The sequence below is a fragment of the Melanotaenia boesemani genome, chromosome 11 (assembly GCF_017639745.1).
Source record: "Melanotaenia boesemani isolate fMelBoe1 chromosome 11, fMelBoe1.pri, whole genome shotgun sequence".
NCBI classification, from domain to species: domain Eukaryota; kingdom Metazoa; phylum Chordata; class Actinopteri; order Atheriniformes; family Melanotaeniidae; genus Melanotaenia; species Melanotaenia boesemani.
This window is the reverse complement of record NC_055692.1, coordinates 7,925,786-7,950,372: the sequence shown is the minus strand read 5'-3', so window position 1 is coordinate 7,950,372 and position 24,587 is coordinate 7,925,786. Positions and strand designations below refer to the sequence as shown.

General features: G+C 37.6%; 2 protein-coding genes across 5 annotated transcripts in view; both read right to left on the bottom strand.

Moving 5' to 3' along the window:
- cltcl1 (clathrin, heavy chain-like 1) overlaps nucleotides 1-11,677 on the bottom strand; it is a 28,110-nt gene extending 16,433 nt beyond the window's left edge. Inside the window, exons 1-8 of one of the 4 annotated variants that reach the window (XM_041999763.1) lie at nucleotides 11,443-11,677; nucleotides 4,565-4,772; nucleotides 4,020-4,022; nucleotides 2,877-3,145; nucleotides 1,034-1,195; nucleotides 696-809; nucleotides 434-607; nucleotides 22-219 (exon numbers count right to left, since the gene is read on the bottom strand). In XM_041999763.1, coding sequence (XP_041855697.1) covers nucleotides 22-219; nucleotides 434-607; nucleotides 696-809; nucleotides 1,034-1,195; nucleotides 2,877-3,145; nucleotides 4,020-4,022; nucleotides 4,565-4,772; nucleotides 11,443-11,484 — 1,170 coding nt within the window. In that variant the 5' untranslated portion in view covers nucleotides 11,485-11,677. The remainder of the gene's footprint in view (nucleotides 1-21; nucleotides 220-433; nucleotides 608-695; nucleotides 810-1,033; nucleotides 1,196-2,876; nucleotides 3,146-4,019; nucleotides 4,023-4,564; nucleotides 4,773-11,442) is intronic. The other 3 variants (XM_041999765.1, XM_041999764.1, XM_041999766.1) reach the window with 3 other exon arrangements.
- A 2,771-nt stretch (nucleotides 11,678-14,448) lies between these two features.
- si:dkeyp-117b11.1 (B-cell linker protein) lies at nucleotides 14,449-24,400 on the bottom strand. Its single transcript, XM_042000575.1, has 19 exons — nucleotides 24,221-24,400; nucleotides 21,450-21,475; nucleotides 21,341-21,375; nucleotides 21,215-21,252; nucleotides 20,915-21,008; nucleotides 20,760-20,830; nucleotides 20,623-20,671; nucleotides 20,425-20,517; nucleotides 19,537-19,565; nucleotides 18,903-18,939; nucleotides 18,667-18,733; nucleotides 18,441-18,471; nucleotides 18,293-18,329; nucleotides 18,085-18,187; nucleotides 17,872-17,906; nucleotides 17,705-17,739; nucleotides 15,752-15,820; nucleotides 15,455-15,610; nucleotides 14,449-15,299 (listed from the first exon to the last, which is right to left on the bottom strand). Exons 1-19 carry the CDS (start codon nucleotides 24,227-24,229, stop codon nucleotides 15,183-15,185), a joined length of 1,131 nt encoding a protein of 376 aa, XP_041856509.1. The 5' UTR covers nucleotides 24,230-24,400; the 3' UTR covers nucleotides 14,449-15,182.
- Nucleotides 24,401-24,587: the final 187 nt, after the last annotated feature.

Genomic DNA, 24,587 nt, shown 5'->3' with positions numbered 1-24,587 from the left:
AGCAATCAGAGACTGGCACACCTTGGGTGCTGATGCAGCAACTTTTGCAGCCTCTGAATAGCTTCCCTGGGCAAACAGTGTGTTGAATTTCCTGGCAAAAAGCTCCTCAGCTCCTGCAAGATTTGACCTAACAGCCATCCTCAAGGCTAGGTCAGGGTTTTGCAGGACATTTGTGGCATAGTTGACAATGTTTTCCTCTTCAACACACACTGACAGAACCTGTAAAGAAGAATAAATCCCCATATAAAATACTGCTAAATGTAAAATCATTGTTCGTTCAGATTTATTCATAGCGGGACAAAATAATAAATAATAATAAATCAGCTCTCATGTACAATTGTTTTGCGAAGTCATCTTTAAAAAGATCACCACTTAACAAAATCATGGCAAAAAACCCTTTTAATAAAATACTGGCTGCCTGCTTTTGTCTTACCTGCCCCTTCTTGTTGACACCAATGATCCCCGAGGTGGCCTCATGAGCAGCAGTAACAAAAATAGTCTCTGCACTGATTCGGTTCATGTAGATACACACTCCAGACTCCAGGTCGTACAGGTGAACGTAACCGTACTTTGTGATCAAATATATCACACCGTGCTTACTGCCAATCTAAGGGGAAAGACCATAGAGAACGTTTAAGCATTCAGCATCCACTAATAAACCACCAAAAGCTAGTGAATGTCAGGTCACTCTTTACCTGCATAGCTACAGGAAAATCTGTCTGGGCCTCTGGTGGGAAGAACACATCCACTGCTTTCTTAGTAAATGCCTGGTTTCCTGTTGCTGGTTGACCAACTTCAATGATGTGCAACTAAAAAAGGAATGTCCAAATAAATTGCCCCCTTAAATTCGAACCATGACAAAAAGCATTAACAAACTATTCATGTCAAGATTTATAAGCTATTTGTAGTCCAAATAGCATGATGTTTAAAGTCTGTTCTTAACATTTCAGATTAATAACCTCTTTATGCAAATTAGAGCCATTTATTCAGAGGTTAAACACAAAGTAATAAATTACAATCTAATGCCCCTCACCTTTCCCCCAGCCTGTGAGCGAACAGCAAAGCAGAAAAGGGTGGAAGGTTTGGCATTTCCCTCCACTTTGAACTCCCCAAAGGCAGCAGCATGACCCTCAATGGGTTGGGACACTTTTCTGTCCACAGAATACAGCTGCATTGCCCCAACAACACGGTTTTGCTGCAGGACAAAACAGTTGATTTGTTTTAGGTCAAAGACAATTCTGTTTTTAAAACTCAAAGAAATTTTACAACAGACTTGTTCATAACACTTTAACATAAGAGTAATAGCTTATATGCTGTGTGTGTGTGTGTGTGTGTGTGTGTGTGTACATAGAATTATATTTTACTCTGTAATACTGACTGGACAGTTAAATTAAAAAAAAAAAAAAAAAAAAAAAACGTGTATATGGTTTCATGAAAAGATTATTTTCTGAAAATATGCCATTTTACTTTCGAGACAAGAAAGTCTCTGCTTAAGACTAAATTTTGAACATGAACTCAGAGTTTCACTTATTTTCCTGCTGTTTTTCATTACTAACTGCATCTGTGAACACTGTTCAATGCACCGTGTAGAACAGCATTCATAACCAGTTTTCGCAGCTGTGGTTATTAACACTGTCAACGCTGTTTTTACAGAGTCATCTAGTTTATAGATTTTGTTTGAAATAATATTTAAAATGAACATTTGTTTCACCATTAAATTTATAACTGATTTAGTTTAGAAACACTGCTGACTTAGCCAGGAAACAGAAACTCTTCTTTAAAACTGTTTTCAAACTAGATTGGTTATATTAAGACGCCAATTTCCAGTCGCCTGCCGCCCCATGCAAGCTCAGGATGGAGGTCTGAATCAAAGTCAAGACTCAGTGCAATCTGTTGTTTCCTTAGCTAGAAGTTTTTTTTTGTTTTGTTTGCATTTTTAATTGTCTTGTATAATTACGATTGGATCAAAATTAATTGGCTTGAATTGATTTTGTCTGCAAGCGCCTCGAGATGACTTTGGTGGCTATACAAACTGAACTGAATATCAAACACTGATCTGTTATTTATGTGATGATAAAACTGGCTCCCTGTACTGTGGTCATGAAATTCAGACATTATAGGAAAAGACTGAACATGTACTGGAAGAGACATTGAAAGTGACATAATGACATTGTTTTGTAGTGGCTCCCTGACTTTGAAAAACCACACCAGTTCTTAGCTAAAACCAACTTAGTACTAGCTGTCGCACCATCCCTGAACCAGCACTGGAATCACTTATGCCAATGAGGAGCAGCTACATCCATCTTTTATATGCAGTCTGTGACTCTGACCCATTTCTGCACACAAGTGCCACGCAAAACTCACATTAAAAATGTATGAATAAAGGACCATCCCAAGTCTGGTTTACAAAGTGAATTTAAGGTGATACACACCACCAATACACTTCTACAATGTAGTTCAGTGTTTATATTAGGGGGCAGTGCTACTGAAAACAAAACCACACAAACAACTGTTCAGTAAATGTGGGAGGTAAAATGTTTCTTTTTATTTATTCAATCATTTTCATTCATTTACTTTTTATTAAGTGTCCTCACTAAAACTTAAATCAAAGAGGACAGCTGAAATTTCTCCTTTTGTAAATCGGCAACAAATAAAATTCTTAACATCTAAACGTCTGTTTTGTTGGGTTCTATAAAACTAATACAAAAATGCATGCATAGAGTGGACAGATAAGAGACAGAGAAAGGCACAAAAAAAAGGTAAATTTGAATGGAATTTGCTCAGTGAAGATGCGGCTCAGAGATCAGACGTCTTTCTGTCATGTGCTCTTGTCCTGTATGAGGCATGAGTATACATGCCCATGTGTGAGTTCATACCTGTGCAGAAATCCCTATCAGCAGCAACCATTTCTGTTGCTCGTCAGTTCTGTAGTTAATGATCTGACATCCCGCCAGACTGGCATGCCGATCAAATACTTTGGCTGGTTGGGAATCCCCCTCCATGCTCCAGTGGTAGACAGCTGTATCCGTTACCAAGGCAACAGTGTTTACCGATATCCACTTCCAGAACATGACCTCCTCGGACATAGTGTGAGCCTTCATCTTACTCTTCATCTCAATGTTGAAGATCTGCAGCGTCTTGGCAGCTGCGTAGAGGTAAAGACATGAAGGAGGGAGGTGAGAGGAACCAGCAGGCTGATTGGTTTTTTTGTTGTCATTTTTTTTTCTTTTGTATGAAATGCTGAAAGTAGCACAAGTAAATGCCACTCTACACTCATAACTGGGTAAAAAAAAAACTCCCTGAATAGCACGATGGATTATAAATACAAGGGAGGACAACTGTGTGCACAATAACCCAGCTGACACTTGCACCTGGACTCAACTGACCACTGGCGACAGACAGCAGATGGCAGCTTTGAGAAAGGTCATAATGGCTGGCTGTTGCTGAGCCATAATCACGTTTCTGTGCTCTGGAATATAACTGCTAGTCCTCCATGTGACCAGTAGTAACCTCCACTTACCAATAAACTCATAACAAAACAAACAGGTGAGGTAATGAATGTGTCTAGTGAAGACTAGAGCTGTGGTACAAACTGCCTACAGCAAACAAAAACTTTATGATACATGGCTCCCCTTATGTGCAGCAAATAAACATCTGAACATCAATATGGCTGCTGAAATACGCTCACACAGGCGTGCAAAGACCCACACAGTCCCCCAGCTTCTTCACTGTGTAAAATCTGATGATGCCTACCACACATACATTCTACCAGCATACAACAAGTCATGCTAACACATGTGTAGTTCTCATAAAAGAAGGGTGTATGCCAGCAGGTTTGATCAGACTAGAGTTTAAGGTGGTAAACGTTCTCAAAAAGTTGTCTATAATTTGAGTATTTAGTTGACAAAATAGCTCTGCATACTTGTGAGGGATGTGGGGGAGGCTTTTATGAGAGAGACATGGCTACTGTATCATCACAACAGAGTGCCAGACGGGCAGGCGGACAGAAAGCAACTCACCGTCTGAGAATTGACAGAAAGCAAGGGAGAAAAAGCAAAGTGTCAATCAGGTAAAAAAGAGAAGACAAAGATAGACCACTAGCAAAGGGCAAACAGGGGGTTGTTATCCTCAAATGGAGGGGAGAAGAGAGAGAGAGAACGCATTACAGACAAACCATCCTAATCAGCATTTGTGTTGGTGCTTAAAGGGCAAGACACCATGACAGACAATCAATCTGCACAACCAATTTAGAACATTGAGGCAATAAATGTGAGTGCACTATACATTTTTAAAACACTGGCGGGCCATTAGGCATCACATGACTGTGGTATTCCCACAAAACTGTTAGTGAATTGCTAAATCTGTTCAAATTAAAGACAAATAAACAGTTAGGATGTCATGCAGATTTCATTCTGAGAATTTGAACAGCAATATTAACCCAAGTATTGGCTTAAAGCCACTACTAACAAAAGCAAACAGTCCTTTATCTTAATAACAGTATTTTTCATTTATCAGCCAGTGACGTGTCTGACTGCATGTGTGACTATATGTGTCACCACATTACCTTTTAAGGCAATGACCTTGCTGGCGGGGTTCATGATCGCGCTGTCAGCAGAAATCGGTCTTCTTATTGGGTTGGTGGGGTCTGACATGTCCACAATCACCACCTGGTTCTGCTCCCCCACCTTCTCTCTGATGCAGATGAACTTGTCTGACTCCATGGTCAGATAACTGAAGCCAATGTTTGCTGGGTTCACACCCAGATTCTGCAACTAAAAATAAGAAGAAAAAGAACTATTAGCATCAATCAGCTATGCCCACTTCTTGTAGATGGTCGCAGTCTATGGCAGCTGACACTGGCTTAGAGGATGCAAATGCAGGATGTTAGACAGCTTGCAGGGAAAGAATAACTGGACCGGATTTTCCTTTGCAATCTGACTAGAATTCAGGCATTTCCATTTGATATTTTAGATTAGTCATTAAAAAAAAGCAAACAAGCAAAAATAACCAGTGTATAGAACAATAAGTCTTCCCCCAGCCATCCACTGACTACATTAAAATATAAAACATAACAACTAAGTTCAACAGTTTGAGACTTGCATGATTCTGCCTCCTATTTACATTACATGTCCGTACTGTGAATAGGAGGCAGGATTCAAATGAAGCTAGGATCTGATCGAGGGTATTATCAACAAAGCAGTAACTTCTTAAGCTCATAGCTCAAAAGTTTCAACTGGTTTGCTACAAAGAAAAAAAATGGCAACAAGTATTAGTTATTAACTGCCACAGTTAATGTGTAACAGTTTTTTGTAATTTGTCATTTGTAAATAATATTGCATTTAATCCTGTAGTTACAGTTGCTGTATAGATAAAAAAAAAAACAATTAATTTTTTTTTTTTATCTTAATAGTATAGTGGTTTAGTACATATCATTAACCGCTTCATAACTGACATAGAAAAAATAGAGTGGCTCTAGCAAAAGTTTCATTTACCAACTTCATTTAAGCCGGTTCTTTAATCTGATTCATATTTGGATGTGCTGCCTTTTTGGCCAGGTTGCACTTAGAAAAGAGATTTCCAATCTCAATGGAGGTTTTAAATGGTTAAAATAAAAGGATAAACTAAATAATCTATAACACATTTAACAGAAGTCACATCAAAACATGTTGAATGAATTTGAACGTGGGGACTGAGAGTTAACAGGATGTTAACTCTGAGCTGTATCGCACACTCTTATTAAAGCTATCAGTAATTTATTGAAGAAATTCTTAGAACTATGTCCAAAGACTGATTACATACAATGCTGCCACTGTAACTTTCATCACGTCTCAATTACTCAGAAAAAAACATGCAAAGTTATAAAGCCTTTGGCTAAACCTGGACACAAATTAACTATGCTGAAACCACTACGGGAATATACAAGGGGAAACCTAGGAGATTAAATTCACTCATTCAGACAAACAAAACGAGAAGATCCCAATAAGGTAATATCAATACATTCAATTCACGTAACATGTCAAATCTTAGCAGAGCGAACAAGTAAAACACCTGCTTGGTGAATAGAGAAATTATTGTGCACACTGTCAAACCAACTGAACTGAGAGGTCAGGCTAAAACATGCGCACTATCTGATGACTGAACTGACTGCATTGTGCAGTCTGAGGCAAGCAGAAAGGAATCTTTGCGCTCATCACAAGGACTGTACTATCTCTCAGTTGGCTGTTGGACGACAACAACAAATCATGACTGCTCAGCCTTTTAAGTCTTTTTCAAAACAGGAAGGATGTGTGGCCAGTTAAGGGTTAAACAGAAGGAGGTTCCATAAAAATTTGCTTTAAAGCAAGTTTTCATATCAGTTCTAACCAATAAATATCTTTACATTCCTAATTACAACTAGTGAGTTTAGATAATCAAAAAACCTCTTTTTGTAGTAAAATGAAATCACTGATATATAAAAACACACAACTCCAACCTTTAACTCAAATTATGCACAGCGTTTTAGCCTCTTTCAGTTTTATAAACAAAATGATGCATTTCCCCTCACATAAAATAAGTTCTCAACCTTTAACTGAAGCATCCTGAAATGTTAACATAATGGCTAAAGCCAAAAGCATAATATATTAGACTGACATAAATGCAATTTTTTTATAACAAACACCAGCCATTTTTGCATCCTGGATATTTTCCAGAGATACTTTGAAGGTACGTTGAGTAAAATTGCAAATGTTTGCAACTTCAGTCTGCAAATGCAGCAGCCAATCTTCCAGAGCACTTACAGCAGGTGTGTGACTGTTTGCGCTGGTAAGTGTTGCTTCATTCATCTCTTCTGATGATTTATATGTTGCTTTAGCCAGTCATTGCTATTGTGGATACATTCAAATACATGTAGAGTTAATATAAACACAAAAACAGTCAAAACAAATGCCTGAAAAATCTGCCTTGCGCTCTGGAAGACTGAAGTTGGCATTTTAAACTCTACCCACAAATTAACTAGTAATCAAAATGGCTTGTTTTTACCCAGTACAATTGTGATTGTATGATACCATGTGACATTTAGCCATGTCCTTATGCATATGACTAATATTAGGGAAACAATACCGTGCTAAAGATGTCATTTCAGGCTTAATTTCATGTCCTGGTGATTTCTGGGACATTGTAAGGATGCACAAGATAAAGGGATGTTGAAAAGCCCACAGAGAAGACTGGAGGGAAGATTGGAGCCATATGCTGCATCTCCTCAAGACTGCCAACATTATTTGTGGGTGGAGACAGGAGGGAGCTACAATCAAGATGGTGAGGAAGAAGATAAAGATGGGAGTGATGGAGGGGACGAAGATACTTCGCAGCATTTTGGTAAAAACAAAGCACAAGTGAGTGAAAGGAGAGGACCAGTGCTAAGAAGTAAAAATTAAGTACCTGCCATTAAAAATGAGAAACCATGGATAAGAGCTGTAGGTAGGTCAACTCAGAGTACTTCCAGTAACACAGGCCTTTGGCAATTTACAGTTGAGGGTGGGGCAACTGACTCACCAGAACACAATCCACCCTGCATTTCTTCTCAGTAGAAGACTGCAAACTGAAATCACGCTTCAGCTACAACCTACTGTCTCCACAGACCCATAAACCTCTAGTAACACATCACAGATGCCTGCAAGTCATCGTCCCTCAACAACTGAGATTAGCAATGACAAAAACAAGATAGATATCACACTAGCAGTGGAGATTCACTGGTGATACAGCATAGGCAGCATTTGGTGAGTCATAGACTGACTGGGTGGATGCACTACATCAGCGGCTGATTTTTAAGATTTAAGGTTTTTAATCACGAGATTACAGAAAAGTTATTAAAAGTTAAGAATTCAGACAAGACCTGACCAGATAAAGACCTGACTGCATTCCCCTCAGTGTCATTCAGCTCTTTATTTTTGTCATCCAGCAGATTTTATGTTTTGGTTCACTCACTTCCCTCAAACCTCTGTAGCCTTTTGGCAGAAGCATTTGGCAGCTAAACTAACCTTTACCTGCTCAAAGCTGCAATTTTCCTCAAGGGTCAAGTGAGACCTAAACAGAACTAAAAGAACAAAAAAGATTAGGTGTTTTTCCACCACAGGAGCCACTGGGACCATCTGAGAGCAGCCCACACTTGCACCAAAATTACTGCCCCTGTAGGACTTCTTTCATTATCCATAGTTCTATTGTTGTGCACTTATGAGTGGCCCTGAAAAACTGACAACCTTAAGTTAAAAAAAATCCATCTATTACTGTCAGTACAGTTTATTATGAGCGTTCAGCCTTTTCTGTAAAGACTGGTTTGAAACATTGCATCTCTTTAGTAAGCAGAGATGCTCCAACACTGAGGTCAGCAACATCAAGCAGCTGTGACATTATGTGCTTTTAATTTGTCATAAATCGTGTTTGTCGAATGACTGAGCTGGTAAACAGAAATGTTTGGAAAAAAATTATCTGTATCACCTAAATGTGACTGATGCAAATCTAAAACGTGTTAATGTCTGTATAATGAGATTGTCCAGGTGATTTTAGAAACACATCAGTAGAGCTCCTGATGGCCTGTTTGTTGCTTGGTCAGCAGCTGGTTACATGTGTACTTGCTTATGGAGTAGTTAGCTGAGCTTGGATCACAAATGTCAATTCAGATGGAAGGCTCACTTCACTTCCACGTTTGAACACTAATAGTTTGCACTTTCCTTTTAGGCTCACCCAGGACACCTGATAATACAAAGGCAGCTGATAGAGCCAAACGGGGAATTGTTGGAGAATAATTGTTGTTGTTGGTTGTTCTGCTTGACACTGCTCAGGTTTTTCCAAAGACAAAGATCTACAAGATGCTTGAGAAGCTCAGTGACAGGCTTAGTTTTGGTTCTTGTTAGTTTTAGACTAAGGATGTGCAACACCCAGGGATTTTCCCATGATTATATTTTGCACTTGTAAAAAGGATTAAAGTCACTGTGTTGTGACACTACTCCTTGGAAGCTAAACAATCTGCTTTCAAACTATTTTTTAAACCACTGAAAGATTTCCTGCTTTCAGATTGTCAGATGTAGGGATTAGATCATGTTGTCTCTTAAATTTATAACCAGAAATTCAACAGTGGATATTTTCTTTTAAATGGATATAATCTGCAAGTTAGTAACTTAAGAGAACAAACCACAAATCTCTATACTTTATTTAACCCAGGTTGAACAGTTAACGATTCATTTAACATTACAGAAAGGTACAGTGTGAGGGTCGCTTGTGTGAGGGAGCTTTGACTGCATTCATGATTGAATTTCGGTGACTGAACACAGACGCTCATCTTTGTCCCTGCCAGCTACCACTGCAGTCACTGATCCGTTCCACTGGCCTGTTCCGTCATCCTACTTCCTATCCTGATGTAATTTGCCAGATTTAGACAGAGCCTGCTTACCTCATCTGTCCATCCAACACGTCCATTAGTTTGACGTGGTGGCATCGTTTTATCACAACTGCAAAGCTGCAGGTTGAACTCTGCTAACAACTCAACAGGCCAATGTTCAGGAGCTTCCAAACTGTAGGACATTTGTGTTTTTGCTAAAGCACCTATAACGCATTGGGCCACTGCACTAACATACAGCAGCAGAGCCACATTGGCTGCAAATGACTCACTTTGTCACTTTCAGGAATCTGTATCATAGCTCCACTTAGTGAATTATTGGTACACATTGTCATTAATTCACAGCCTGTTCTTTATGTCATATAAACAACCATGACAGATGCTTATCTAATTTTTAAAATCTATAGCCATTAATCTAAAGAGTGTTAAAACAATAACCCAGATATTTAATCAGTTCATCGAGTTGGTACGCATCAAGAGGTACCATGGATCCATGCAAAACTCCTGAACCTTGGCCTAGACAGCAGACACTGTGCTGTAAATACCAGGCCAAGAAAAAAAAAAGCAAAACAACTTGAGGCACAAAGTCTTGGGTTAGCAAATTCCAAGCATTTTTCACTCTGCTGGAGCCACCTATATTCACAGGGGGATACAACTGGTGCAGAGCTGGGATTTCACGGTAGAGGTGAAACATATAGAAGTCTTCTGCTTATCAGTGTCTCAAGGCAAGATGTTCTTAAGGCAAAAGGTATGTGTTGTTCAGAGCATTTTGAACTAATGACACAGACAATGCCAGGTACTGCTCTGTACTCCATCAGTGAGCAATGGTGCAATTTCTGTCAGTAAGAAGAGGGGCTTGCTACAGGAGGCTGCAAGCTTTCTCTTGGCCAACACAGTTTTTTTTTTTTTTTTTTTTTTTTTACTGGATAGAGAATCTTTGGCTGAGAAAAGTGGGGCTACTGGCCAGAGGAAGGGAGCAGGGAGGGGGTGGGGACTGTGCTTTTTTTCTACTTGTAAAAGGCCATTTCACTGCCTGCTGTTACCATAACAACAGGCTACAGACCAGTAGAGGTGGAGGGGTGCGTCACAAAGTTTTCTCTTTTGGTTGCAAGACACCAAGCACTGGGGCTGCAATGGGACGATTTTAAGTCCTAAACAGGGGGAAAATTGAGCCATAGTAAAAATCAGTTCCCCTTCTTATGACCATGTGAGTGGTTCTTTGGTTCCTTTCAGACTGCAAAGGGACATTATGTATTTTTCCCCCTGAGAGATTACTGACCATGGACCACAAGGCCTGTGCTACTCTTATATATTAATGCTGATTTTTTAAGCTGTCCAGTCAGCCCAGATGCCCTTCTGACATGAAATAGATAGAGCCTGGAAAGTGTTAAATAAATACAATATTGATTCTGTAATATAAAATAATCTTTCACGGCAGGCTTTGTTTATCAGGCCTACACAAGGTGGTTCTTATATTACAGGCTGCACCACAATAAACAGGCAGTTTTCTGAGGACAAAAAAAAATAGCAATAACAAAACTATGTAAACATCCCTCGGACTGTTATCGCGTTATTAATAAGTTTTGGGGATTTGTGCAGTAAGTATGTCTAAATATATTTACACGGCTGAAGGTTACAAGGCTGGGATATATTGCTGCAGGATATGACAAAAAACCTTGTAGCAACAAAGCTGGAGCAAGTGCCATTCAGGTCTCAAATGTAACCGCGAACAGCTGAGCTCAGTTGTCGGAAGCAGAAAGAGTGAAAACACCGCAATTTGTCTGATAATGACAGCGGCGTTTTCAACTTAACAGACGAAAGCTGCGGGGTATCCACACTCATCGGTCCGCATAGGAGCTGTGTACAACCTGTCTGTTCAATTTTTACAAGTCATCATCTGCCCAGCAGGAAAAAACTAGGCCTGTAGCTATATTGAGCACCACCCTGCAGCCCTATTTCAGATTCCATTTAAATGCGACATGTGCTGTGTGTGTGCGGAGCTACGTGGAAGAGGAGCGGCTCAAAAAGAAACAAGCTGGAATTAATTTCAGGGCTTTTCTGCGTGCGCTTACCTGCAGATGTTCCTGAAACCGTATCGGCAATATCTGAGCCATTTCTGAATGATTTCTCTATCAGAAGAATCCGAGAGAAAGGAGAGGGGAAGGGGACAGCAAGAGAAAAGATGTGGTCTTCTTCTAAACGTGCGCTAAACGCCCCAAAAGCCAAAAATGATGGACTGTAGTGGGTTTCCTAGGCGGCTTGCGTTGGTATCACACGAATCCACTGACTGCTCCCATTCAGCAGCCCCCCTTTCAGTAGTGCTGAATCAAAAACTCCCCACCTCCGCGAAGAAAAATAGTCCACTTCAACTACTACAGAACCATTAGCATGTTTTACCCAGAGCCTTTTAAGGATAAGGGGCTGTCCTAAAAATCTGCACTGGCTTATCATAAGTGATGACTTTGCATGAGAAGCCCGTTATGTGTTTTTTGTTTTGTTTATGTTTTTGTTTTTCAGAACACACACACACACACACACACACACGTAAATATGAGGAATGTTGACGCTGCCAAGTGTTGCATAAAGTTGAAGCCACATCTTTGTGATTTCTGTTGGATGTGGGACCCATCATGAGCATTGTTCACACACCTTAAACATGCAGCATACTGTGATATATAAATAAGCTGAATTTAAAACAGTGATCACTTCATGAATTGCACACAATATGAAAGTTTTCTGGCCTCATACTATATTAAATGTAGGCCGTGAAGGTAGCCTACTGAGGCAACGTGTTTGCAAATCAAGAAATTAATTAATTAAAAGTTAGAACATAAAAAATGGACTGTCCGTTTGTGGTTAGTCTGATTGCTTTTACAGTAATATAATTTTCTATAAGATTAAGACGTTTTAAATAAAAAAATCACTGGGTCAAATTATATGCTTTGCACTGTGCAATTTTAAGCTCCTGTATTGGTAAAAACAAAAGGTTTTCTGTATTAGGACATAAAAAAAATTATGGTCTTCACTTGGTCTGACATTTATGTAATCACAACTTCAGATGAACAACAACACATGACAGGTTGCACTGTCTCATTGTTTATCCTACAAATTTAAAGCCAAAATGCAGACGTACACCCTTATTGAGTTTCCAGGAATTAAGAAGTAGCAGCCAAATGTTATATATCAAATATACTTAACTGATAGATGATCAATCTGTAAAAGTAAAAGTTTTGTGTTGGTTTGCTTGTCTGGAGCATTTGAGTATTTGTTAAGACAATGCCAAGGAGGAAAGACATCAGCAATAATCTTAAAGAAGCATCAGTCAAGAAAGGGTTATTACACTATTTACAAACAATGTGGAATCCAGAAAGATTATTCACAAGCAGAGAGTATTTGAGACAGTTGCAAATCTTCCTAGGAATGGACTGCAAATGCAACCCAAAGTGAGACCGTGGGATGTTCAGAGATACTGAAAAACAAACAATAAATAAATAAATAAAACAATAGCTCTACAGGCTCTTCAGACATCAGCTAACATGTTAAATGTTAAAGTTAACGAAAAACAATTAGAAACAAATTGAACTAGTTTGGCATCGTTAAAAAGTTTGCCAATTCTCTCTGAAAAGAACATGGAAGTATATTTTAGATTTGCATGAGACACAGAGGCACATTTAATGAAAACAAAATAAAATACGTCAACACAAACACCTCATACCAGCTCTTATGGCAGTAAAGGTCTAATGATTTGGATTTGTTCTGCAGCTTCAGCCCTTGATCACTTTGCAGTCACTGAGTCGACCACAAAGTCCAAAGTATTCAGAATCAAATGTAAAGCACACATTTATTCATTCAATAGGACAAGGATCCATAGCAGCAAAACATCTAGAAGAGAATGGCTGAAAAACACAAGATTTGAGGTATCTTGATGATCCGGTCAACTCCCAGAGCTGAACTTTATTAAGCAAATACCTGCAAACCTTAAACCTGAGATGCTGTTGAAGCAGCAGTGAAATAAAATGGTGGCAAAGATTACAATTTAAAGAGCTACTGAATCATAGGATGTGCTTAGTTTTTGATAAATTGGTAGGTTTTAGGTAAATAATGACACAGTGTAACATGTCATGTGCTGTTGGTTGTCAGAAGTTGAATTATTTTGTAAGCAAAATTGTTGTGGAGCATGTTGGTGGGTAGAAGGTCCTGATCATGCAACTGAGATGTCTTTTGGTTTAAGTTCAGCTGGTTTAATTAGGTTTTAAAACCACTTGGAAATTTAAATAAAAACTATATACAAAGGGTTTTTAATTTCTCTTCATAATATTGAATGGTATTATATGCAGCTGACTGTCATTGGTTCAGCCTCACACAGTTGGTCATTAGTAGTCATTCAAGCTGCAACATGCCCTAAACCCACCTGCCACATAAACTTTACCCCAGAAAGTTATTTATTGCTCTTTTTCACCTTTAGCTCATGCAAATACTACATCTGCAGTCATGCTTTCTCCTGCACTGAACTCATTATTAATAGATAATTTAAAACTTTTGACTATATATGCATAAAGAGCTAGAATTCTGAAAATTGAAAAAATGTGTTTCCTCAATATGTTATTTCACTTAAAAGATAAATTTAATGCATGCAATACAATAAATAGCAGTGACTTATAGTTTGTTATGTGTAAGACAGTTGAAATGTTCAATTTAATGTTGATGTAACTAAATAATGTTTATAGCTTTTCCATCTGGTGTTCCAGGCCCAACTCTTATGTTATGACCGCAGAGGAGATGGTTTTTACCCTGACAGGAAGCAGATGGAGCCACTGGTGTCTGGTCAGCAGCTGCAGGGAGGTAACACACACACATGCATGCACATACACACAGATAGGTCTGAGTGACCCTCACTAATGAGGATATATAGCAAGCAGAGATCTGACAAAGGTTGAATTTACTCAAAAAAAAAATAAAATTAAATGTTACTTTCGGGATGTATTCAGTCCTCCAAATGAACCACACACATCACACAACACACATTTAATCTGCAGCCCAGAATAAATTAGCTAATGACAAACAACAGTGAACAGACAAACTTTTGCAAAGGAAATTAAATCAAAACTGTTTAATTCAAATGTAAAGTCTCCAGTCTGGTCTGCTTTTTTTTTCTTTACAGCAACACACTAAAAACCTAAAGTTCAATGTTAATATTCAAAATCATCTAAAGGTACTGTGGGGAGGATACATATTTGTATTTAAAATAAATGAGTGATTCATACATATGTTTATTTGTGGTGGATTACAATACAATTCAAATAAAGAGAAAGGTAGAAGTGATAGATTAGCTACAGACTGGGAAGCTCTCATGAGAGATGGCTGCCATATAAGCAGAAATGTGATGTTTGTGTCTACAGAAATCATTGAAACTCATTGATCTGACAGAGCAAACCTCATTGTTTCATTAAAGGCTGAACTGACTACATTACTATTACAAAAACACAGTGACATCATGTCCATTTTACAAGAGAAACATTAACTTGCACAATATTTATTAAAATGATGAAACAGCTCAAAAGAGAATGATTTCAACAAACTCCAGTTGATGTCCAAGCTTTTTATGTTATGATGCTGGCATGTCACACAGAAGCTGTGTTCCATAAATTATTTCTATGGTCTCTATTTTCACAATGATGGGTTTCATAGAGGAGGGATTGCACCTCTGTGAAAGACACACAGCAAGTCCACAGTATTTCCCTGACAGAAACTTTTAGTTTTTGCCTTTAACATTATAAGTAATGTAAACTCAACATAGTGTGTCCATATAGTTTTAAGGGCGTACAGGGTGAGTTAAGTGCGCTGTGTGCTTGGCCTGGCTCCTGCTGTCAATCAAAAGCAGTTGGTTATTCTTGTGGTAAGAAATCATGTCGTCGAGACTGCTGAAAATCTAAGAGAGAGAGAGAGGAGTATAAAAGGTAAAGGGTAATTAAACTAAGCGTCTGAAACTGTTATTAAGCTTCATTCCCTCCAGAATCCTGCTATCTTAGTCTTCTCCTGTCTTATCCTGTTGCTCCAACCAGTACACTTCTGATTTTCCCTCACCTCTTCATTGCTCTTGCCCTCCTTTCCTAGGGCGTAGCCCTGTGTCTCCATGAAGCGGATAGGGATATTGTACACCTTCTGTTGGTAGAGCACAGCAAGGGTGTATGGCTGGCGGGTGCTTTGGGCAGAACTGTGCCGGATAAGAAAGGCACCATCCTACAAAACCGAAAAGAGAGGAAAACTGGAAGATGTGCCAAATAAAAACTTTAAAATAAAGACATATCATGTTTAAAATAAAAACTCATCATTTACTGTTCATTTTACCATGAATTAAGACATGAAAATATTTTAGTTCACCTTGTTGACTTTCTCTAAGAGATCCTCAGCCGTCTTTCTGTCACAGTATCCAGCAAACCACTCTTTGTCCTGGGATGAGACACACAGCAAACATAATAACAGCAGCACATTTACCCCAACTCTAAGAAAATGTTTGAGTTGTGTTCTGCTACTCAGACATATCTGTTTTTCACTGAGGGAATTGTTGTCATGTTGTTGCTCCATTTACTGTCTAACTGTGGCCTCATTTCAGGTTTTAGAGCCTTTCCCTATCTAAATATAATCCTTTCATGTCACCTTATTTTACACTCCTTCCTGGTACATGAAAGTATTCAAATATTTCACCTGGCATCATTAAACTGGCAACCTGTTTGTGTTTGAATAGAATGAAGACAAGTTATCTGTCAAACCTGTTGCTTTCCAGCCCATCAATTTACTTGCTTAGATGACTGAATCGGCAGCTTTTAGCAGTTCTGAGGTCCAGATCAGGCTTCTCTTTAGCAGCCCTGATACTTTTGAACAGCTAGTCTCAGATCAGGCAGTCTATCATATTAATAATCATGCCTGTGATTCTCAGATAAAATCCTGTTGTGACTATTTAATTGCTGCCTTGATTAGTTCTTTTGTTTTATCAAGGGCTTTTTATTGAACAAATACTATATCAACAGTTACAACAGTATTAGTAAACATTTTTTTATTTTTTTTCTCCCCAAACCTTATCCTTCCATAATAATATAACCATGACCCAGCCAGATAAAATAAAATAAATAGATAAAAAAATAAAGGATATATAATTGTGATAATTGTAATAACAATAATAATAAATATTAACAATATAAAACAAACAACAAAAATGATTAAGTAATGTTATCTGCGTCTATTCTTTCAAAATAAATAGGAAAAGGTTGCCATGTGGCATAAAATTTCTGAGTCGAGCTTCTAACTGTGTATCTGATCTTTTCCAGCTGAACATAGTACATGACATCCTTAACTCAACGGCCATAAACAGGTGGAAGTAACTGTTTCCATTTCAGTAAAATCATTCTCTTGCCTTGATTAGTTTTAAAGTTTTTTTTAATGTTTTCATTTGATACTTTAATTTTTCTGGTTCATTAGTTTGAGTGTCTTGAGTATTCTGGACAGCAGTTTTTGTGTTTAAATGTGCAACTTAGATGAAATGATTTGACTTGTATTAAGCACCAGTAAAGGTTAAACCCCCAAGTTTATGATCACTCCATTAAGATTCTTAGCAACAGTTAACACAGTGACAGAAACTGAAAATAATATGTGCTTTCACAACTCTATCAAGCCAATGATATTGTTCATGGTAATTTCTCATCATCAAGAAAATAAATATTTTTTATCCATTTATCACCCTTCAGAGTGTTGGACACAATGATCCAGCAAACTGTTGGATTTTTAAACATTTCCTGCATAAACAGGAACAATAACTTTAACAAAAACTCAGGACCCTCTTGAAAATTGCCCATTCTCCTTTGATTGGTCAGTTTAAGAGGCCTGATCAGACCCTTCCTACATTTCTGCATCCACTGCATCAAAAACAAAAAAACAAAACCTAAGAAGCAAATACTTCTTGTAATTGTCAGACCAGATCCTATTGTACATGTGACTTACAGCCCCAAATATTTTAAAACATTTAAATATCAAATTTGATTTGATAAAGCATTCAAAGAGAGAAGGGAGGCAGCAGTTTAAGGTGCATTAATCACAACTTTTGGTGAACTTTGCATGAATTGTATGAGCAATGCTAGAGAATTATATATGTGAGGAATTCCAGTAGTCACTAACTTTAAAGTGCTTTAAATTAAAAACATGCAATGTTTTAGAATAGCAGTTCAAATGTAATAACGGGCCAGAATGACCTTTCATATTTATATCATTTAACTGAGTAAGGCTTTGAACATCTCTTCCACCAATAATAACCAGATTCTCCGTTCCTGACTGATACCGTACCTCATTCCCTGGTTGTTTGGCCATCCTCATTCCACCTTAAAACAGAGAAAAAAGTTTAACATTTTTAGTATAATGCCACTACTATAGCTACTGCTACCACAATAAGATTATTAGGAAAAACAGCTGAATATGATCTTTGTAAAGATGACCCAAAAACGTGATCTTACCCACAAACTTATCTGCCACAGAAGGATTTGGAGGACTGGAATTGAAAGAAAAATATAAATTTTGAGTACTGAGTTTGAGTCTGACATATGCATGCAATTAAAAATGTCTACAATAAAAACAAGCCTTAAATGGGAGATATTGTTTAAAGTTTCACCACTTTTAATATGTGTTTCATCAATCAAAGAAATCTCATCATTGACCTCTGATCTTACTTGGGTTTGGCTTCTTTGCGGTTTACTGGGAGAGGAGGCTTCAAAGCAGTTGGCGGGGGGAGTTTGGTGGGAAAAGTCATATGTCTCTCTTCAACTGAAAGAGCTACAGAAGTGATGTATATACATCAAATTATAATGGGATTAATTACTTCTTTTTAATGAGGTTTGATGCCTTTTTTTTTACTAATAATGAAGGTAACAGCCTCACCTGTTTTTATCTCATTCATGGGAGGAAACAATGAATTCTGAAAAAGAGAAAATAGTTGTTGCTCCGATGTGTTAAAACAGAGTTAAAAGTTCATTTTCTAAAGCAGCCTCTTTTACCAGCTGTGTTATATAAGGAGACAAGTACTCACAGACTTAGCTCTGGGGACTGGAGGCTTCATCCTGCAGACAGAGAGAAAATGAATAATCACTGCATGTTTACTATATACAGTTAAAAACAAAAAGCTTTATAATTACTAAACTGAGATCATGTGGATTTGAGGGGCAGGTTAAACAATTATAGCATGTTAGTAAATGTCATCAACTGGTTAGGAAGAATAACAAAAGCAGTTTTGACTCAATGTGAGGTGCATTTACATGCTTAGGGAAGCAGGTGCTGTCACGGGAGATGGAGGCATCCTTGACCCACGTGGGCCTGAACAAGCTGAAAACAGGAAGAAAGGAAATAACTTCTTTTTTTTAATTCACACTTTCCATTTTTGTAACATGAGATCTCCCTTCACAAACCATTTTAAAGAAGTTTCAGTTTTTTGGGAGATCATATAACATCAAAACTTTTGGGTTAGTTTTTGTTAAGTGTAATGCAAGCCTACCTGCTTCTGGTTCTAAGTACAGATCATCATTATCTTCCTGAAATAAAAATGACAAATAATAACATATTTAAGAATGACATTAACTTCTTTAGGCAGATGCCTAAAAATGTCACGCATGTTAATGTGGGATTTCAGTTCTTTGGTGCAGGTGTCCGAACGAGTTAATGTTAAATGGTTTGCACTTTATATTCAGGCTTGTGTGGGTGTGTATCATTGCATTTATTTATGGACTATCTTATATGTAGCAGCACATTATGGTGGCTTTACCAGACCCTTTAACAATGGTCCCTTGGGTGCCTCTTTACACCTCCTACACAAGTATGAGAATCTCACAGAAAAAGTAATAATAATCTGCTCTGTCTACAGTTTCTTTTAGTGTTATTCTGTTGAAGTCTTATGTAAATACTGGATAATAAGACAACTGTCATGTAACATTACTCCTTTAAATTGCACTTTGTAACTTCCTAACAAAAAAACAAACAAGCTCTTAGTGTAACTTTAGTTGCACATTCAGACCTCTCACAGCATGTGTTGTTTAGAAATCCAGTCTCCATTAGTTTGTTTTATTACCACTAGTCTTACAAAAATGTATTACTTAAAATTAACATAAACTCTTAAAACTCTTTAAACTCACCTGCTCTTCATTTGGATCCAAATATACATCTGAAATACAGAAAGGAGACACTCCTGGTAATCTTTGTTGTTTTGTTGTACATCCACAATACTGTAATACAGATTAATCATGCATACAATCAAAAACAGTGTCCAGTATCTAAATAGTTAATGAAGCCATTAGCCAAAGGAATAATCCTCAATAATCCTTTTTGTCAACCAAGCACTAGTGGTGTAAAGTGATTTAATACATTTGATCAAGTATGTACCGTATGGAATTAAAACATAATTGAGCTGCTTAAATAATGAAAACTTTTTGTGAGTTCTTAATTAAGATAACACACGATAACAGACAAGTACACTTTTCCCCCACCATCATCAGATCAACGGCTTTTGTATTCTCACAAAAAGACAAGAATCAGAAATAAAAGTTCAAATCAAACACTTATCATAAATCATAAAAAATAATTATTAAATTCTTTCAGTGTACATTTAATCTAGAATTAAGTTCCATATTTTGTTTAAGGATTGAGTGGTGCAGAAAAGAGTGCTTCAGTCTAATCCTGTTAAATCATTCAAGTTGCAGCTCAGAGGGATCCCAGCAGGTGGCACACTCCTCCTTGTTTTGGTCACAGTGAAGAGAACAAGCTGCAACTTGTCAGTTCTTCTTTTTTTTAATAAATAACCCCTGCTGCTACTGAAAACAAAAAGCAACAGCACCTTTTCTTCAGGGGGCTTTTAGCACATTGTTGGGTTTAGCAACTCAGAGGGTTTGTTATATGGTTGTGTTTTTGTAAAGCATTTAAACCAGATATAAATGAGAATGTGTGTGGGTGTTCTGTCACTTTGTTACAGTATTATTTGTAAACACATTTTGTCTTAATTGTGATGGTGGAAGTGACTGCAGCACCTTCCTCGATGGATGCAGGGATCGGACAAGGGCGGACTGCAGGAGGGGGCATCTTCTTCCTCCCAGGCTTATCATTTCTGTCTATCTCAGGTGCTGGCAGAGGAAAGGAGGCATTTATGTCACATCAAAACAAGAGGGTGGAAAGATTTAGAGAGGGAGATAATAAAAGAAAAAAAACAGCAAATAGTTATGTTTTACGTTTTTTGATGTTGTTGTCATGGTGGAACTCCTCACGCTGTTGAGGTTTCTGAATGATAATTCAATCAAAACAAATTAAATATCTTAAAAAGGCTTGAAAATTTCAGATATGCATGAAGACGTCCAGGTGTTGTTACCAAAGGTTTGCTTGGTCGGGGTGGTGGAGGAGCAGCCTGCCTCTGTGGAACAGCAGGACTAGACGTCCTCTCTGAAATACATATCATTTTAGGGAAAAATACAAGCTTTATAAGTTAACTATGATCACTTTGGGTATGACACAGTGGTATCTTACCCAGATAAATGTTCTCCTGCACTTGTCTCTGTGGAACTTTTACAGGTGTACGCTCACATGGAGGCACTTCATACATGTCGCTCTCTTCATCATCCTGTTTCCAGACAATATAAATAACTATTTAAATATTTAACAACAATTTTACTAAGTTCATAGCCTTTTTTTGCTGTCATGAGATTATTTGCCAACTTCTTCCCCCTCCCATTTTCAGTCAACAGCCTCTCAAAACAAAAGACAGTTAAGTGGAAAGTGATGGGTTGTAAGAAATATAGTGAAACAGTTTCCATTCCTTTGACTTACAAACTCATCTTGTGGCCATTCAAACCCTGCATTGTTATCTGTAACAAAGATGCACCGACAGATATTCATGAGTACATTAACAAGGGGAATGAAATCACATTTATCTCATCTGAAGTTAAACCTCACCTGTCCTTCTGGGAGGAGCTGGAGGTCCGCTGTGTCTGAAAGGCAGACAGGACATTAGTAGGTACAGCATTGACAAGTAGAATAAATTGGGGTAGTTAATTATACTTACAGGTTCTTCCGTTTTCCAAAGAAGCTCTGAAAAACAGCAAAGATTTGGTCAATTGAGTATTATAAGGTTTGATTAGATGAAAGGCTGAGAGACTGAAACACCCTGGCTTAGAGTTATCTCAGTGAGAGAGCTACTTCTATACTGCATACTTTGTTAATAATTACTTACTTTTAGTTATTCACCAGCTTCTTTTATTATTATTATTATTATAAATGTTTTAATTTAGTTTATCAATCCCATCTCTGTATTTATTCCATCCTAGTTTCACAAGGAGCAGTAAACTGATCCGGCACTCAGGGAGCAGTTAGGAGTTAAGGCTCAAGGGCCTTAACCCCCAACTCTTGCACTTTTTTTCTTCGCTTCCCTTCGATGACATCCTCTTGGGTTTCTTTGCTGGATCAGCCATAGTGCGCATGCAAAACAGCCAGCATGTTCATATCCAGGTGCACCTAGCTGTCAGCTGATGCTCCAGGCTGGACTTGCGGTTTCTCAGGCCTGGGATACTGTGGGGCAATGACAGCCCCAGGAATGTGCATAATGAATTATGTGTGTTGATTCAGAAGTACAAAGTTTTAGGGTAAAAACATTTATATTATTACTTTAAATTAACACAGCCAAACAAATGTCATGTATTAAAAATAATATTTTCCCATCAGATCTGCTGTTAAAAAGCATAAGTATAAACTTATAAAATAGAGAAGGATCTTAGAGATGTACATAAGTTCTGTTCTTGTGTAATAACCACCACTGTTTTTAATATTAAGACCTTAAATATTTGATGGATTTACACTTCTTTTATATGCATTTGTTTACTTACTAAGACTAAATGTTAAATGACTGAATATTCTGTTTATGGCATCCTGCTGTAAATTATTTTTTCTTTACACTCACAAATAAAGTATTCTGTTAAAGAATAATTTTCATTAACTGTGCCAGTCAAAACAGCATTAAAGTTAATCTGTAGTGAGTGATGTAAAGAAGGTGAGCAGTAGTTGATTAACACACACCAAATGGAATCAGGAAGTGGCGATTTTCCCATAGTACCAGACGGTAGTAGAGGAAGTGGGGGTATAAAGCAAATGGTTAGATACAGCTGGAAAGGTAGAGAGGAAGGGATCGTTTTCTGTGAGTCATGCTGCCACATAGCAGAAAACAGTTGCCTTACTGTTGTTAGATGAGGAGCAGGTGATAAAAGAGAACTACATTGTATACTCCATTGTACATACACCATAGTGTATTATACAAACACTGTAAAAAATGTGTTTAAAAAGTTGAGTGAACTTAATTGCATGTAGTAACTTGTGAACTTGTGATATTATCAGTTTGCCAACATGAATTGTTTCAGTTTAAAGACATAAGTAGACCTGAATAGCTAACCTAACGTTGTTCAATTTAAAATTCTACTCTGAGTTCACCCAACATCAGAGCTCTGGTTGTTTTACTTTTTTAAGTACACTCAACCCTTTTACACTGTATCTGCTATTTTTGACTTTTTCCTTGTGCATTTTTTAATATGTACATTATAAGGTTGAGTCAAGTTACTGCAACGTTGTTGTGTGGTGCCTGCTGTAACCTCCTGACAGGAATTTCAGTGTGTAGTATCAGAAAGTGTGGCAAGGAGCAGGAAAAAGGAAAAAGTGATCCAAAATTAAATCTTATGCAAACAAGGATCAGACACAATATTCAAATGTTTTACAATTCATACAAAGAAAATAGTGTTTCAGATGTGTCACACATATTTATGATAAATCGCTATCAGTTTATTTGGGTGCTATAAAAAGTATTTACTGACAATGTTTCAGGATGGACTCAGTTAGGTAATGTTGTACAAATAATTCTTTCAGCTACTAATCATTTGATCTGCTTCTGTTTTCAAATAGAAGAGAACAAACTGAAATCATTGCATCTGAAAAACAGTCACAAAACATTCAAAATGTGGTCAGAGTGAAATTATGGCATTTTGTGGGGCCAATGAGAAATGTCTGTACACTGGCAGAACGTAGTAGTGTCTGTCTGAATAACAGGTTCACACACCAACTTCCAAACTCACTCACCATAACACATGGTCATGGTTACTGTAAAACAGACCAAAACCATGAGGAAGTGAGAGCCACATTTTTGCATGTTAAAATAACCTTATTTTATGAATATTGAGATTTAAAAAAAAATCCTATTCAGTCAACAACAGAAGATTATTCTTCTCTTTTTTTAGCTTTAGACTTCCTATGTATATGAATCCAGCACATCACTCAAAATATTCACATATACCAGAAAGAAAATAGTTCAGGCCAACTTAAAATCAAACTCTTGTTAGACTGTATATTAAATTCCAAACTATTCAACAAAAACTCCTTTGTGGAAACGGTTAAAGAGTGTCTTTGTCTGACCTCGTACATGACTACTGCCCAAAGATAAATATTTGATATGAGGTCAGCCCCATTAGTTATCTTGGATTTTTTTTTCTTTTTTTTTTTTTTTTGTGCATGTGTAGCTTCCCTCTCCCACTGAATCACAACTGTAGCAATGTTGCTGCCATCATGTTGTTCTTCCCCACACAATGCTGTAAGGCTTTTAATGTTTTATGGCTGTACAAATAAAGTTGTCTTGCCTTGCTCAATTAAGAACTCCTAAACAAAGAGACTGATCATGCAAAGGTAACTACATGGAAGTTTAAAAAAAGGATTCAACAAGGATTCCTTCTTTCTCACTCCACCCAAAGTTAACTGCGTGTCTAACCAAAATAAGAAAATAATAATAAAAATTTACTTTACCATTGTCATTCTTTTTGGGTCTTGTCTGAGGTCATGAGGAAATGTATTTGTGTCAGTCCTCAGATGCAAATGGTTTTAAAGATTGAACGCCTGTGACACAGTGAGAATGTGAAGCAGATCTCGCTGGCCTTATTTGCATTTCCTACCAGTGGCTGGCAGACAAACTGCCTGACCTGCTGTTAGACTGCCTTCCTCTAAATGAACTGTTACACAGCAGAATCATGGCTCCAAATTTTCCTACTTCAACCCCCTAATGGCCATATAAAGAACTGAGTTTGATCTAACTTGCTGCAGCTCTTTTTGCACTATGTCTGCCATCAAAAGTAAGAACTGATACAGACATTCTGTCATTTAAGCTTCTATTGTG